The sequence below is a fragment of the Rattus rattus genome, chromosome 4, assembly GCF_011064425.1.
Source record: "Rattus rattus isolate New Zealand chromosome 4, Rrattus_CSIRO_v1, whole genome shotgun sequence".
NCBI lineage: Eukaryota > Metazoa > Chordata > Mammalia > Rodentia > Muridae > Rattus > Rattus rattus.
In genome coordinates, this window is record NC_046157.1 from 158,661,099 (window position 1) to 158,676,595 (window position 15,497).

Genomic DNA, 15,497 nt, shown 5'->3' on the forward strand with positions numbered 1-15,497 from the left:
CGGGCAGTCCTCCTGCTCCCCCCCTCTTCCCTCCCCCTCCTTCCCAGCAGTCGCGAGGGAGGGGGAGGACGGGGGCTGGGCGGGCAGCTTTGCCGCGCTTTGGCTTTCTGCGTCAGAAGCCTGAGCAAAACAGCCGCGGGAGCGCGCACGCGCGCGAGCCCCCTCCTCGGCATGGCGAGACCCAACAAATTCAAGACTCTGAATGACAGTGCGGCGGGGGACTGCGCAGCGCGCGCCAAGCCGAGGCACTGCCGCTTTAAGCTCACTTGCCCATTGTTCGGAATTGAGCCAATGAGAAAACGCCCGCTCCCTGTACTCAACCAATAGCGTTAGGGCTCGGGTGGTTGAGCACCGCCCACTAATCTATATTAAAGCTTCTGGCGCCGCGTGAGTCCCCCACTGGCTGCTCCGAAAAGCCATCTTTGCATTGTTCCCGGGTCGTGCTCCGCGCTCACTGCAGCCACCTTCGCCGCCCACCGTCTCCTCCAACGCGGACTCCGGCAGCTTTCTCGCCAGAGTCCTCGAAACTCGACTAATTCCTTACGCGTAGCATCAGACCACCGGCGTGCCCCACCATGTCAGACGCGGCAGTGGACACCAGCTCCGAGATCACCACCAAGGTGAGGCTGGACGCCGCCCGCCCCCTCGGGGTCTGTGCGCCGTCGCCCCGGCAGTGTTAGGCGCGTGGCTGCGGGATTCGGGAAAGCATCACGCGAACGCTTCGGAGAGGACCTCACCACCCTCCAGCGGCGCGATGGCCCCGGGCACCACTCTTTGTGTGCGGGGGAGGGGGCGCGAGGCGACGCGGGCATTCGTGCTGCCGTCGGGAGCTGGCCGATGGCCTGGGGTCGACGCGGAACATGGGGGCGAAAACAGGGAGGGCCGAATCGCAAATTCTCGAAAGTTGTTTGCGAATCGTTTGAGTGCTAGTGGGGCCGGGGTCGCGGGGCCGCGGCGCACGGAAATAACTTTGAAACTCCGGCGCGTCGGCAGTCGGAAGTGTGGGGGGCGCGTGTGCGGCGCCGGCGGGCTACCGGCGCCGGCGGCCGAACTGCTCTTTGTTAGGTGCTTGGGTTCGCGCCCTATAGCGGGCTGGCAGCGGGTTATCCGGAATGACGCGGATGGGGCGGCGAGCTGTGCCGTGGTAATTTTGGCTGAGACACTTAAGGGTCTCGTCCTCAGTCACGGTTGAGCATGAGTGTTCGTGAGCTGCCCGTGGAGGCTGGGAGCTCTGGCGGCGGCGGACCTCGTACCAGTGGCGGTCACTGCTGACGGTGTTCGGGCCCGGGCGGCGAGCCCACGCGCTAGAGGGGGAGGAAATAGAAAGTGAAGCGGCCGCACGCCGGAGCCGCTGGGCGCCCCCCACGGCTACCTTGCTGCGGTGGAGACACGGCGGCCGAGTATCCCGCTCAGACTCGCAGTCCTGGCTACGGTCCTGAGGCCGCGGCTCGCTGTCTCCTCCACCCGCCCAGTGGAGTATTATCCACTCTCACGAGACAAGCCTTGTTCGGCTCGTGCTCCTTGCTTTCAAACATTTCGTTGTTCGCGCCCCATTCATCCTGCAATGGGAAATCCGCGCGTGCCACCTTGTTTAAACTCTGATAGCCCGGCATGTCCGTCTTGGTGCGACCCGGTGCAGAGCGCACTCTGGAGCGGTGCCCGGCGGCCCTTGTAGACTTGAATTTCCAGCCAGCATAGTGCACCCCCCGCCCCGAGCCTCTGCGGGAGTTTCTCTGAGGTGAATTCCCGCGAGGTTCGACCCTTCTGGGGAGTGCGCCCCCGACGGTCTCGAGGCTCCGAGCTCAGAAGCTCCAATTCCCCGGTGGCTTTACGCCGGACGTTGCGCGCCAAAATTGCAGCCGGAAGCCGCGTGTTGACCCTCAGTCGCGATCCCAAAGGGGCAGCATGTAGCGCGCTTTCTCCAGCGGCAAACTCGCTCACCTAGATGAAAGCGTACCTTGGGTCTCCAGGGCACAGGGCGCACTTGGCGCCCCAGGCCACGTGCTCGTTGCGCGCGGTGCGTGCCGAGGCTCGCGCGCGTAGTTCTTTGGGTGAGCTGTGCGCCTGCGCACCGCAGCCACCCCGCCCCCACTCACTCCCCCGGGCTTCGGCCACCAGGGGGCAGAAGCGGGTGCAATGGGGTCCGACGCAGGCCTTCGGTGGGCGCGAACCCGCCAACCCCAGCAGATAACCCAGGGGGTGGGCCCGCAGGACTAGCTGCACTATGTGCCTGGCCTTCCTGGTGGTCCCACGGTTGAGCCACGGAGTGGAAAAGTTACACAGCGGTCCCGCCCCGAAGCCGCAGTTTCCAAAGTGCTAGCTTGCTACTTGCTTTGGGTTATGGAGGCTGGGAAGGCCCGTAGTACCAAGCATGACTGGTGATTTGGAAGTGGGGGGGTGTCTGCATGCTCAAGCGCTTCCTGATCCCCACCCAGATTCTCCCTATCCATCCCTGAGCTACTGACCATCGACTGGCTCCTCCCTTCAATACCTTATTTATTTATGGCACGCAGCCACCGCCTTCCAAGAAGGGTTTCTGAGGGGTGGAGCTCCCTCTAGCTGGAAACCGGCGGCAAAGGGCGTGCAGGTGAGGGCGACAGTTCCCGAGCTTGTCTGCCTGGCCTGGCGGGTTTGTGGCTGTGGTGCCATATGGTAGCCTTGAGTCAACACCTGAGTGCCTTGTTTTCGATGTATCCAGAAGATGGGAGTCAGGATTTGGATACAGGCCTTGAGTAGAGAGATCTATGGCCCATCCTCTGACACTCCACTAGGGTGGCTAAGTAGCCAGTGACACATTAGTTCTGTGAGTCAGCTTTGTCTAGTTTTCAGCACTTTGGCTGATGGGTACCCTCTGTTCTGAAGACTAACGGGTGTCCTCTTCCTTCTGAAGGACTTGAAGGAGAAGAAGGAAGTTGTGGAGGAGGCAGAGAATGGAAGAGACGCACCTGCCAATGGGAACGCTGTGAGTGTCCATAACGGGGCTTCTGTTCCCCGATTCTACTCCTTCAGCTTACTTCAGGGTGGTTAAGGGTTGGGCCGGGCAAAGAACTTGCCTGCTTTTTAGTTTGGGAGGTGAGCGATGGGTAAGGTGTGCTAGACATGCAGACCTGCTTTGGAGCTGGCTAATGGCAGATGTGTTTTCTGTTAAAGCAAAATGAGGAAAATGGGGAGCAGGAGGCTGACAATGAGGTAGATGAAGAAGAGGAAGAAGGTGGGGAGGAAGAGGAGGAGGAGGAAGAAGGTGATGGTGAGTAGTCTTGTTTTCTCAGGTTCCTTCCCTGGTCTGTACTGCCAGAAGGGAGAGGTTGGGTTTCTGGGCAAGTCGGCCACTTTGAATTGCAGTCCTTTTACCCCTCCTGTTGGCAGTTCCATGTTTAAAGAGTTGTTGCTGTCTGACCTGTCTACTCTGGGGAGACACAGTTCCCAGACAAGGGGTGGCAGTGGTTTATGTGGTCCTTGATTCTCTCCAGGTGAGGAAGAAGATGGAGATGAAGATGAGGAAGCTGAGGCTCCCACGGGCAAGCGGGTAGCTGAGGATGATGAGGTAGGTTTGAGGTGTGAGGTACCTAACCTCCTGAGGTGGACAAACGCTCTGGGGTTTCTTAGAAATGGTGAAAGGTTCTTAGTGTGGGACATTCCCAGCACAGCAAAGCTGGGTTGGAAGGGGCCTAGGTTTCTGGGCCTAGGCCTGCCTGCTGAGCTGACCTGTAGTGACAGGACTGATGTCATTCTCTGCAGGATGATGATGTTGAGACCAAGAAGCAGAAGAAGACTGATGAGGATGACTAGACAGCAAAAGGAAAAGCTAACCTTACGCACCGTGACCTATTCACCCTCCACTTCCCGTCTCAGAATTTAAACGTGGTCACCTTCGAGTAGAGAAGCAGGCCCCCGCCCGCCCACTGCGGGCAGTGCCACCCACAGATGACATGCGCTCTTCACCACCCCACCAAAACCACAACATGAATTGGCAACATGGGAGGAGAAAAGAACCAGAACTTCCCAGGCCCTGCTTTTTTTCTTAAAAATACTTTAAAAGGAAAATTTGTTTGTATTTTTTATTTACATTTTATATTTTTGTACATATTGTTAGGGGTCAGCCATTTTTAATGATAACGGGTGACCAAACCAGCCTTCAGAGCGTTTTCTGTCCTACTTCAGACTTTACTTGTGGTGTGACCATGTTCATTATACTCTCAAAGGAGAAAAAAAACCTTGTAAAAAAAAACAAAAACAACAACAAAAAAACAATCTTATTCTGAGCATTCCAGTAACTTTTTTTGTGTATGTACCTAGCTGTACTATAAGTAGTTGGTTTGTATGAGATGGTTAAAAAGGCCAAAGATAAAAAGATTTTTTTTCCTTTTTTTTGTCTATGAAGTTGCTGTTTATTTTTTTGGCCTGTTTGATGTATGTGTGAAACAATGTCCAACAATAAACCGGAATTTTATTTTGCTGAGTTGTTCTAACAATGGTGTCTCAAAGCCTGGTTTTTCTGTGTGCCTGGTTTGAGACAGGGTTCCCTCTGTCTCCACAACCTCCTGAGTGATTGGTTGGGTACTACCAACACCTGGTTTTCTGGGGAAAGGAGAGACTACTTTTTTTTCAAAAGTTCTAGGAGAAGGTTGGGACAAAGCTGCAGTTAACCTTGGGATATTAGGAAAGGTTCTTGACTTGTGACACCAACCTCTTCCTGGGACTTGGTCTACTGCAGAGGTGCTGTATACCGGAGCCCTTGTTAGTTGGACAGGCCAAGTAATCTTCGTGCCAGGTTGGGAGTCTTCTGGCTGCTGTCCATGTAATTAGTATACTGTTTGGTGACTCCTAGTGTTAGCTTGCCAGCCAAGCCTCTAGGTCCTAAATACCTATTATAACCTGGGCAAACAATGGCGTTAGAGACTTTGTCTTTTCAGGTTGGTTGCAGTTACTGCATGAGAGGCAGATTTTCAGGCTGGGTCAGAGGAGCACTCTGTAGGGGGTGCTGTGCCAGCTTAAGTGGTTGGAGTTTTTTTTTAAACATTTATGTATACATCATACAGCTTTCTGCCTGCATGTATGCACCTGCAGGCCAGAAGAGGGCACCAGACCTGATTATAGATGGCTGTAAGCCACCGTGTGGTTGCTGGGAATTGAACTCGGGACCTCTGGAAGAGCAGACAGTTCTCTTAACCTCTCCAGCCCCAAGTGGTTGGAGTCTTAAGGACTGCCCTTGATGTGAGTCTAATCTTCAGGGTGAGTAGAGGCTGCAGGCTTGAGTATATGATGAATGAGCTTGTTTGCTGTGGAGGAAGCGGGGTGGCCTCACCCCCAGGAACCTCAGGTGGTGGGTCCACTGGAGTAATGGAGACAGAAGAATGTCCACAGGACTGAAGAGGTGACTCAGTGGTTAAGAGCACTGGACGCACTTGTAGAGGTCCTGAGTTCAAATTCCACTACCATCTGTAATAAAATCTGATGCCCTCTTCTGGTTTGTCTGAAGATAACTACAGTGTAACCTACGTGTGTGTGTATGTGTGTGTGTGTGTGTGTGTGTGTGTCATACTCAGTTACATAGTTGGACAGTCCGTCTGGGTTGAGCTCCCAGGCCCACAAAGATTATACCTAGGAACAGAAGCTGGTGGTGTATAACTTAAACTGGTGAGGCAGAGGTAGGATGAGTTTTGAGGCTATTAAATAGTCTACAGTGAGTTCTAGGACAAGCTAAGGCTATACAGAAGCCCATCTCAAAAAATTTACAAACCCAGACCCTGGGCCCCACTAGGAAAAGGGAAACTGTCCCTCTGAAGGGAGGTAGGGGAAACGGTGAAAGTGAGGAAGCAGTGTACAAGGAGAGCAAGGACCTATCCCTTCTATCCAGAATCCTGGCCCTTTCTACCTATCTTCCCTTGGAGCAGAAGACTTCCTGTGGTGGCCAGGCTGCTCAGACTCGAGGACTCCCGGATCAGCCTAGGGCTTCAGTAGAGCTCTGGTCCAACCATCTCTGCTGGCTCCTCCAGAAAAACTCGAACTGCCCATCTCATCCCTGGACACTTGGTCAGCCTTGGGGTGTCCCCAAAACCAGTGTCTAGGAATGGGAGGTCTAAAACAGGTGAAGAGCTGTGAGCCCCACTTGTAACAGCTGCGCATGCAGCTAGGAACAGCTAATCCTGTGCTCCGAGGTTGCAGCCGTGTGACTACGTAGACTTGGCAGCCTTGTAAATAGGCAGCCAGTGAGTGAATCTTGCTGGGCCTTAATCTGGAAAATGGGGGCAATAGCATGGAGGCTCATTTGCTGCAGTACCCTGAGACACACCCAGATCCTGAGCCTACATCCTCTCAAACCTTGAGTCCTTATTTCTCTAGCGATTAGCTCTGGGAACTACCACTTTTTTTTTTTTTTTTTTGGTTCTTTTTTTCGGAGCTGGGGATCGAACCCAGGGCGCTTCCTAGGCAAGCGCTCTACCACTGAGCTAAATCCCCAACCCCCTGGAACTACCACTCTTAATGGAGAATACTTTCACCTGGTCTCTAGCACACATATAACTGATTGGGGACATTAACAAATGGTTTAGGGTCACCAAGATCCTACTGTTGGCATTGCCAGTGTTGAGAAAGGGACTCTGGAAGATTCGTGAGCAGTGGGCGCCCTCTGGTGGTTGCAGGGCTGTAGAGATTTGATTTGGTAGGTTTAGGAACAAGCCCTTCAAAAGGCTGGGTCCAGGGGAAGTGCTTCTTCCCTTGTCTCAGTTGTGGAGGCAATGTAGAATTAGTGTCATTTCCTATGCAATCACCTCAGGACAGCCAATCCCAAGGACCTGGTCCTTTATTTTTCTGGAGGGGAGACTTTCCCCAGATGCAGAGCTGAAGTCCCAAGAGGTTCCCTCTGGTGTTAGCAGGTCCTGAACAGCCCCCAGGGACCAGCATCACAGTACATGTTGTGTTGCCAGCTTGCCGTGGATGGTCTATGTGCACAGCGCCCTCCTGAGGTCAACCCACCTTTGTCTGAAGTCAATACCTGTGTCCTAGAAATGGGCCAGCCTTGCCTGCCTCAGGTTTCTGACCTCTTTGTGGTCCCCTCCTGGTGAAGTTTTTTCCCCCATGGAGGCAGAAGCCCTGTGTCCAGTTTTATTTGGGACTTCTCTCAGTCTGGTCTGGTCTCCTCTGACAAACATAAATAGTAGCCGAGTTCTGACACAGTGTTCTTCAGTTTTGTACCATGGGCAGCTTGTCTTTACAAGGATAGGGCCAGCCAGGGAAGGGTGCAAGGCTGTCATCTGAGACCCTCCTCTCTGGATACCTTAGTCTTGGCTGAACTTGTGGGAATTATAGGTGCATAGCTTGGGAAATAGCTGAAAGGGCTTAGGGACGTCTGATCCACTGTGCTCATGTGCTGGGTGAACGGCGTACAAGTGCGTTACTCGGAGAAATGCCGCTAGCTGGTGGCTGGTGTGGATCCCATGAAGTCCTTAGTATAAGAGACCCAACTTGGAACAAGCATGCCCAGAGGCTCTTTATCAACATTGCTCCCATAACTCTCAGGCCAGACTGGGTCCTGTTTGCACTGAGTGATTCAATGTTGGCACATGACCCAAGACGCTTAATCAGAGGGAGCTCTGCCTCTCACTATATGCACAATTTGTAGTACCCCTAGAGGCCAGAAGAGGGCATTAGATTCTCCCAGAAATGGAGGTGTAGATGGCTGTGAGCAGAAGTGTGGGTACTGGGGATCTAATCCTGCCTTCCAGAAAAGCAGCAACCAATGCTCTTAACCACTGAGCCCTCTCTCCAGACCCAACGTACTTATTTTTAAACACTTATTTTTATTTTATTCTTTCTTTAAAAATATTGATTGTTCTTTAAGCTGGCCGGTGCTGGCACATGCCTTTTATCCAGAACTACGAAGGCAGAGAAAAGTGAATCTATGATTTCCAGGCCAGCCTAGTGGCTTCCAGGACAGCTAGGGCTACACAGAGGAAACCCTGCCTTGAAAAACAAACAGGGCTGGAGAGATGGCTCACCAGTTAAGAGCACCAACTGTTTGTTCTTCCAGAGGTCCTAAGTTCAACTCCCAGCAACCACATGGTGGCTCACAACCATCTGTAATGGGGATCTGATGCCCTCTTCTGGTGTCTGAAGACAGCGACAGTGTACTCATAAACATAAAATAAATAAATATTAAAAGAAATAACAACAGTAACAAAAATTAGGACAATGGCTGCTTGAGAAAGAGGCAACACAAAGATATGATAGAGGACATTTTCTCTGGCTGGTGGTCACCTCTTTTCTGGCTGACATGGCCCCCAGACTTGGGGAGCATAGACAGGTGCAGTCAGTCTCACAAGAGGTTGCTGCTCAAAGGTGTCTCATATGGAGGTCAGAACTCAGTTTTTTCCTTCTACCACGTGGCTTCTGAAAATGAACTCAGGGCCTTCACCACTTCTAGCCAGCTCTAAACAGTAAACAGTCATACCTTTTTATTTTTATTTAAAATTTTTTAGATTTATTTATTGGGGCTGGTAAGATGGCTCAGTGGTTAAGAGCACTGGCTGCTCTTCCAAAGGTCTCGAGTTCAATTCCCAGCAACCCACATGGTGTCTCATGACCATATCTAAAGGGATCTGATGCCCTCTTCTGGCACGCAGGTGTGCATGCAGACAGAACCTTCCTGCATCAAAAACCACTGAGCCATTTCACGACATCATATTCCCTTTTGTTGAAACAGGGTCTCCCTCCCTGTGGCCCTGGCTGGCCTGTAATTCACAGAAGTCCGCCTGGCTCTGTTTCTCAAGTGATGGAGTTAAATGTAGGTGCCACTACCACCCAGCTCCATTTTTGTTTTGTTATTTTAGTATGCATGAATGTTTTGTCTGTCTGTCTGTCTGTCTGTCTATGCATGGTGCCCACGGAAGTCAGAAGAGGGTGTTCGATTCCTGAAACTGGAGCTATAGATGGCTGTGAGCCACCATCAATGCGTGGGTCTTGAGAACTGAACCCAGGTCCTCTGCAAGAACAACAGTTGCTCTCAACCATCTCTCTGAGTTTCAAAGGCCGTATCTTAGCAGGATTCTTGTCCCTCTCAAATCCCTCCCAACAGATGGGTCATGGCCCAAGGCCATCCCGGCCCACCTTGTACCCCCTGACTCAGCTCCTTTTTTTTTTGGTTCTTTTTTTCGGAGCTGAGGACCGAACCCAGGGCCTTGTGCTTGCTAGGCAAGCGCTCTACCACTGAGCTAAATCCCCAACCCCAGCTCCTTTCCTTCTTAAGCCAGAGGCACTCTGACTTCACAGCGCTATTATTTTTGCTCCGCAGAGGGTCCCTTCATCACTCAACTAACTCAGTTGTTGGAGAAGCTCCTGGGTAAGAGAGAATCCCCTCGCCATGGTCAGGAAGCTTGGAGTCTTTGCTTGAGGAAGGCACACCTGAGAAAGAAGAGGAGAGTCATCCTGTTTTTCGAAGTGCCAGGAAAAGGGGTTTTTAGCTGGTAAGGGACCCACTGGGCCTTTAACTACCCGAGAGTGCTGAGTCTCCAAGAAGACTCTCTAAATTTATTTGACCTGGATTTTTTTTTTTCCAGCAGAGCCTATTAACATACTGAAGGACTTTGGTGTCCCAAAAAAGCTGATCTTGCAAAACACAGGCCCTCTTCAGGGCTCAGGGAGTATGTGCTGAACTAGGCAGGAGGTGGATCCCTTCGGGAACTGGTTCTACAGTCTAGCTCAGACCCTCCTTAGGCTGCACATTTTGGTCAAAGGCAGTTTGGATCGTGCTTAGCACAGAGAGGAGCCCGTGTGCCCTTGACTGGGGATGTTTCCTGGTGTCAGCAGGTTGGGGAGACAGCAAAGGTTGGAGACTGGTGGAGACCTACCCGGGAAGCATTCTGACATCTATATTAAGGTCCGAAAAATATGCTGGGCCCATTGGTTCAGTTCTGTGATCCCACACCCAGGAGGCTGAAGCAGGAGGATCACTATGAGTTTCAAACTATCCCGGGCTATACAGTAGGGCCTAGTCTCAAAATCAAAACACTACCACTGAGTTGGAGAGACGGCTCAGTGGTTATGAGCACTGATTGCTCCTCCAGAGGTCCTGAGTTCAAATTCCAGGAACCACATGGTGACTCACAACCATCTGTAATGGGATCTGATGCCCTTTTCTGGTGTGTCTGAAACAGCTACAGTGAACTCACATACATGAAATAAGTAAATATATTTTTTAAAAATAACTATTTTCTTTATCTTAATTAGCAACATGACATGCTTCATTAGGACACTTTTTAAAACCTGCTATCCCATCACCCCTCCCTGCTTCTATGACCCTCACCCATCCACCCTCCACTCCTTCCCACCTCCCTGCCCCGACATTCCCCTAAACGGGGGCGTCGAGCCTTGACAGGACCAAGGGCCTCTCCTCTCACTGATGCCGGACAAGGCCATCCTTTGCTACACATGCGGCTGGAGCCGTAGGTCCATCCCTGTGTTCTCTTGGGATGGTGGTTTAGTCCTTGGGAGGTCTGGGGGTCTGGTTGGTTGATATTGCTGTTCTTCTTATGGGGTTGCAAGCCCTTCAGCTCCTTCAGTCCTTTTTCTAATTCCTCCACTGGGAACCCCATTCTGTAAATAAATTAAAAAGAAAACAAAAACACCAACACCAAAAAACAAAAAAACAAAAAAACAAAAACAAAACCAAAAAAACAACCCACTTCACATATTCTCAAATGTATTTTACTTAATTAGTTGTGTTCAGGCATGCACTTGGGTGCACACATGGAGGTGTGTGTGCCGAGGAATGCATGTGTAGGTCAGAGAAAAACTTGTGGGCGTTGGTCCCAAGGATGGAACTCAAGTTATCAGGCTTGGCAGCAAGCACCTTTCCTACTAAGCTCCACAGACATACTCTTTAACAAGAAATTGTGGGCTGGGGATTTAGCTCAGTGGTAGGTCCCACCTAGGAAGCACAAGGCCCAGGTTGGTCCCCAAGAAAAAAAAAAGAACAAAAAAAAAAAAACAAAAAACAAAAAACAAAAAAAACCAAGAAATTGCACTACCCGGAAGCCGTGTTAGGCACAGCAGAACTGTTATGGCAGGCACTAAACTCAAAGATGTCCCTGACAACATTATTCTTCAGAGTCAGCAGCTTAAACAGGCTATAGGCTGAACTGCTTAGCCTACCGTAGAAGAGTGTTTGCCAGGAACACTGAAAGATGGCTTTGTATGACCTCAACCCCGGCTCAGTCCAGAAATAACACTGGGAACTCTGCTGAGTTTTTGGTTGGCTTTTTAAATTGTCATTTCTTTTTTCTTTTCTTATGTGTACAAATGCTTTTCCTGCCCTGTATGTCTGGGCACCACGCGCATGCAGTGCCCTCGGAGGCCAGAAGAGGGAGCCGATACTCTAGAACGGGAGTTACAGAAGCCTGTGAGCCACCACGTAGGTGCTAAGAATTGAACCAGAGTCCTTTAGAAGAGCAGCCAGTGCTCTTAACCACTGTGGCCGTTTCTTCAGCCTGGGCTGGTTTGTTTTTTGAGACAGAGTCTTGTGCAGTCCAGGCTGGTCTTGAACTTATTATATATAGTCAAAGGTGGCCTTGAACTCCCGATCCTCCTGCTTTCACCTCCCCAGTGCTGGGATTATAGGCACGTGTCACAATGCCGGGCAAGAACGGTCAGTGTGAGGCATGTGCCCTTCTTTCTAGGATTACATATGCATTTGTTTTGAAATTTTTCCTAGATTTATTCTGTGTGTGTCTTTTGCCTGAATGTGTGTACGCATTCCTGGTGTCTGCAGAAACCAGAAGAAGGTATGAGATCCTCTAGAACTTGAGTTAGGGGGGCTGTGAACTCTCATGTAGGTGCTACAGATCAAATTCAAACCCTGTGAGTGTGCAACCAGTGCCCTTAACCGATGAGCCCCAATACAAGTGGGTTTTCTTTTTTCTTTTTTCTTTTTTCTTTTTTCCCAGACAGGGCTTTTCAGGGTAGCCCTGGATGTCCTGGAACTCACTCTGTAGACTAGGATAGCCTCGGATTCACAAAGGTTACTTTGCCTCTGCCTCTCTAGTGCTGGGTTGAGGATGTGCATTACCACCATGCCCGTCAGAAAAGGACATTTTTGGGATTCTCCCTAATGTCGTTTAGGTTTACCTCAAACTCAGTTTCCCATCTCGGCCTCCAAATTACAGCATCACACCTGGCCCTGTGTTTTGAGAACTTCGAAACCACCCACAGGTCATGAGCAAGAGCTAAAAGGAAACTTGGCTTATTTTATCTGAGGGCACAGGAGGTTCTCCTAGCAGGGGTTGGTGTCAGCCCTGCGCCCAGGATATTCTTTCTGGCTATGACCTTTGTATGGCTGAGGATGGGTGGGAGCAGCCGGTGCCTGGACCGCAGTTGGCTGTAGGGGACTGAAGTAGGGGCTGGAGAGATGGTGAGGGTGATATTATAGAGCAGAGTCAATGCGCTTGAGTCTATCGGGCGAAAGATGGAGAATTGACAGCTGTTCCTGTAGCCACAGCCCAGCCACACAGAGATGTCCATCCCATCTGGGTTTGTGGGAGGGCAAAGCCATCAGGACCTGCTCTGCCCAACTCCCTCTTTCTTCCATCCCAGCCTGGCAGTGGCTTCTGTCCCCTACAGCAGGCCCAGAGGCAAGTAGGGCATTTATGTTGTTGCTGTCGGACAACAGTTCCCCTGATTCTGCAAAAGAAACGGAGAAGCTGGGTTTCCAGTCCGTTGGCTGCTGGCTGGGGACCCATCGATGCTGTGGGCCGAGTCTGCTGCTGCCACGGCGCTCTGCTTCCTAAGTGTATGACTCAGAACTTGAAGCTACTTCTTTACTTCCTGCCTCTGCCTTCTGGAATCTACCGGGAGGTGAGGGGGCTCACTTCTCCTTTCAACAAGGTATATCCGCCATTCAGTGCTGCCTGGAGACAAGCTCAGGAAATAGAAGTCAAGGTTTAGGGCTTAACAAATTGGCACACAGTATGTTCTGGTTAAACAATAGCTTAAAAAAAACTGGGTCAAGGGAGCAGGAAGAAAATAAAGATGTGTGTGTGTGTGTGTGTGTGTGTGTGTGTGTGCTCGAGTGCATGAGCGTGCACTCGTCAAGCATGTATAAAGTTGTCAAATGATTAAATCATTGAAGGGAAAAAAGACTATCAAGGAGCAAGGAGCGGTGCTCTGAGACAGGTTCTTGGAACATAAGAAAAAAAATTCCAGGGAAGGCAAAGAGTCAGCTGCAGCCTAGAAGCAAGAAGCCTGAGAGATACCACCAGAGGGAGACAGAGCGGAGGTAGCAGCTTTGGAGTGAGGAGGCAAGGAGGATGCAAGGCGCTTCCAGGAAACCTGAAAGCAGGGAGTAGAAGGTGATTGCTGTAAGCTGAAGCCAAGGCCTGCCTTTCCTCCCTCCCCTCTTCCCTCTTTCCCTCCCTCCCTTGCTTTTTCGTGTGTGTGTGTGTGTGTGTGTGTGTGTGTGTATTTCGCCTGGGTGTATAGGCTCCACATGCAGGCCTAATTTGTGGAGGTCAGAAGTGTGTGTGTGTGTGGGGTGGGGGTCTGATTCCTGGAACTGGAATCACAGATGCTTGTGAGCAGCCGTATGGATGATGGGAACTGAATCTTAGCCTCCGAGCCATCTCTCCAGCCTGCCTGTTTTTTTTTTTTTTTTTTTTTTTTTAGAACCATCTTTTATTGGGGGAGGGGTCATCAATCCTTCTTGGCCGCCGCCTTCCACATGGCTGCCAGCACGTTGCTCAGCTCCTCCCTCTTTCTCTTGGATGTGTGTGCCCACCCTCTTCTTGATAAACTTGAGTGCTGGCTTGTCATTGGACACCTTGAGCAGCTCCATGGCGCGCCGCTCGTAGGGTGCAAAGCCGCACACCTCCCGGATCATATCTCGCACGAACTTGGTGTGCTTGGTGAGGCGCCCGCGGCGGCGGCTGTGTCTCGGCTTGCTGATGTTTTTCGTCACTTTGTGGCCTTTGTTGAGGCCCACGGCCATGGGGTAGCGCAGGGCCATGGCTGCAGCTTTCCGATGGCGGCCGGACAGGAAGGCAGCCTGCCTGTTTTTAGATTGATTTATTCTAACGTGTGAATGTTTGCCTGCGTATATGTATGTTCTCCATGTCCGCGCCTGGTGCTTGTGGAGGACAGAAGAGGGCACAGGATCTCCCAGACCCGGAGTTATAACCAGCATAGCCATGTGGGTGCTGGGAACTGAACTGAGGTTCTTGCAAGAGCGGTCGGTGCTCCTGACTGCCAAGTCATCTCTGCAGTGCCCTTAGTTTTTAAATGTTGTGGATGTGAGTGTGGGTACCCGGGGAGGTCCAGAGGCATCAGATACCCTGAGCTGGGGTTATAGACAACTGTGAGGAGGCCGGTGCTGGTGCTGGGAACAGGACAGGGGCTCCTCGGCAAGAGCGTTACTCCATTTTAACTGTTAAACTATCTCTCCAATTCACTTATTTTCTTTTTCTTTTCACGTCAGACCGGTAATGTGCCGTTGTGGTAACAAGGTTCAGTGGGTGGCACATGTCATGCACATGGCATGAACACCCAATCATCACGCTTTATGAACCGAAAGGATCCGCTTATTTTCAAAAATACATTTAGGGCAGGGGGCTGTCACTCAATGTTAGAACACACGCTTAGCATATCTAAGGCTCACCCCTAGCACCTTAAAAACCAAACCAACCTAGCAAACAATTTGGTGGGCCAAGTGAGGAGCACAGAAAAGGCTTTCTTGATTTTGTTTGTCCTTAGGAACATCTCTTCCTACAAGTCCCCGGCTTATGAAAACCATTTGTCATCTCCTCCTCCTACTGATGGGGTTTAGTTGAGACAGACCTAGGTTGGGCACAGCCTCTTATGGTTGCATATGGTCTCCCAGTGTGGTCTGAATGTGACATTCCCATGCAAGGCAAATGCAGTGTCAGATACATTCCCCCACCACAGAACATGTGGGGCCCTTAAGACGACTTGAGGTTAAAGTTAAGCTGCCAGTCCTCACAGCCTAAGTTCAACCCCTGGAACCCGGCTAGTGGCAGGCAATATCCAGCTCACTCAAGTTATCTTTTGGTCTCCACCATGGGGCACACACACAATAGAAATCTTTAAAACTCAAAAGAGGACCGGGGAGATGACTCTGTAGTTAAGAGCACTGACTGCTCTTCCAGAGGTCCGGAGTTCAAATCCTAGCAACCACATGGTGCCTCACAACCATCTGTAATGAGGTCTGATGCCCTCTTCTGGTATGTCTGAAGACAGCTACAGTGTACGTATATATAATAAATAAATAAATCTATATAATAAATAAATAAATCTTAAGGAAAAAACTTAAAAGAACAATGCCGAGCTGGTGTGTTGGCAGAGTCGGTGATAAGTTTGAGGCTAGCCTAGTCTACATAGTGAGACTGCCACTTCTCCCCGCCCCCTCTTCCCTTGCCCCCAGACAGTTTCTCTGTGTTGCCCTGACTCTTCTAGAACTCACTTTGTAGATCAGGCTGGCCTTGAACTCAGAGATC

The 15,497-nt window shown here is 50.9% G+C and overlaps 1 protein-coding gene, 1 non-coding gene and 1 pseudogene across 2 annotated transcripts; 1 reads left to right on the plus strand and 2 right to left on the minus strand.

The window, feature by feature from the left end:
- Nucleotides 1–385: 385 nt before the first annotated feature.
- On the plus strand, nucleotides 386–4,472 carry Ptma (prothymosin alpha). The gene is made up of 5 exons (XM_032901531.1): nucleotides 386–620; nucleotides 2,891–2,962; nucleotides 3,151–3,247; nucleotides 3,471–3,544; nucleotides 3,739–4,472. The coding sequence occupies exons 1-5, from the start codon at nucleotides 576–578 to the stop codon at nucleotides 3,787–3,789; spliced, it is 339 nt and encodes a 112-aa protein (XP_032757422.1). The 5' UTR covers nucleotides 386–575; the 3' UTR covers nucleotides 3,790–4,472.
- Nucleotides 4,473–13,656: 9,184 nt separating this feature from the next.
- LOC116898252 lies at nucleotides 13,657–14,026 on the minus strand (annotated as a pseudogene).
- A 429-nt stretch (nucleotides 14,027–14,455) lies between these two features.
- On the minus strand, nucleotides 14,456–14,560 carry LOC116899911. The gene has a single exon (XR_004387883.1). It is a non-coding gene; the product is annotated as a small nucleolar RNA U13 (small nucleolar RNA).
- Nucleotides 14,561–15,497: the final 937 nt, after the last annotated feature.

What these genes read in the sequence shown, in the direction of transcription:
- Ptma (XM_032901531.1), top strand. Translation starts at nt 576, where the DNA reads ATGTCAGACGCGGCAGTGGACACCAGCTCCGAGATCACCACCAAG. An exon ending in GCTCCGAGATCACCACCAAG is followed by an intron (nt 621 to 2,890) that starts GTGAGGCTGGAC and finishes TTCCTTCTGAAG; the next exon opens with GACTTGAAGGAGAAGAAGGA. An exon ending in CACCTGCCAATGGGAACGCT is followed by an intron (nt 2,963 to 3,150) that starts GTGAGTGTCCAT and finishes TTTCTGTTAAAG; the next exon opens with CAAAATGAGGAAAATGGGGA.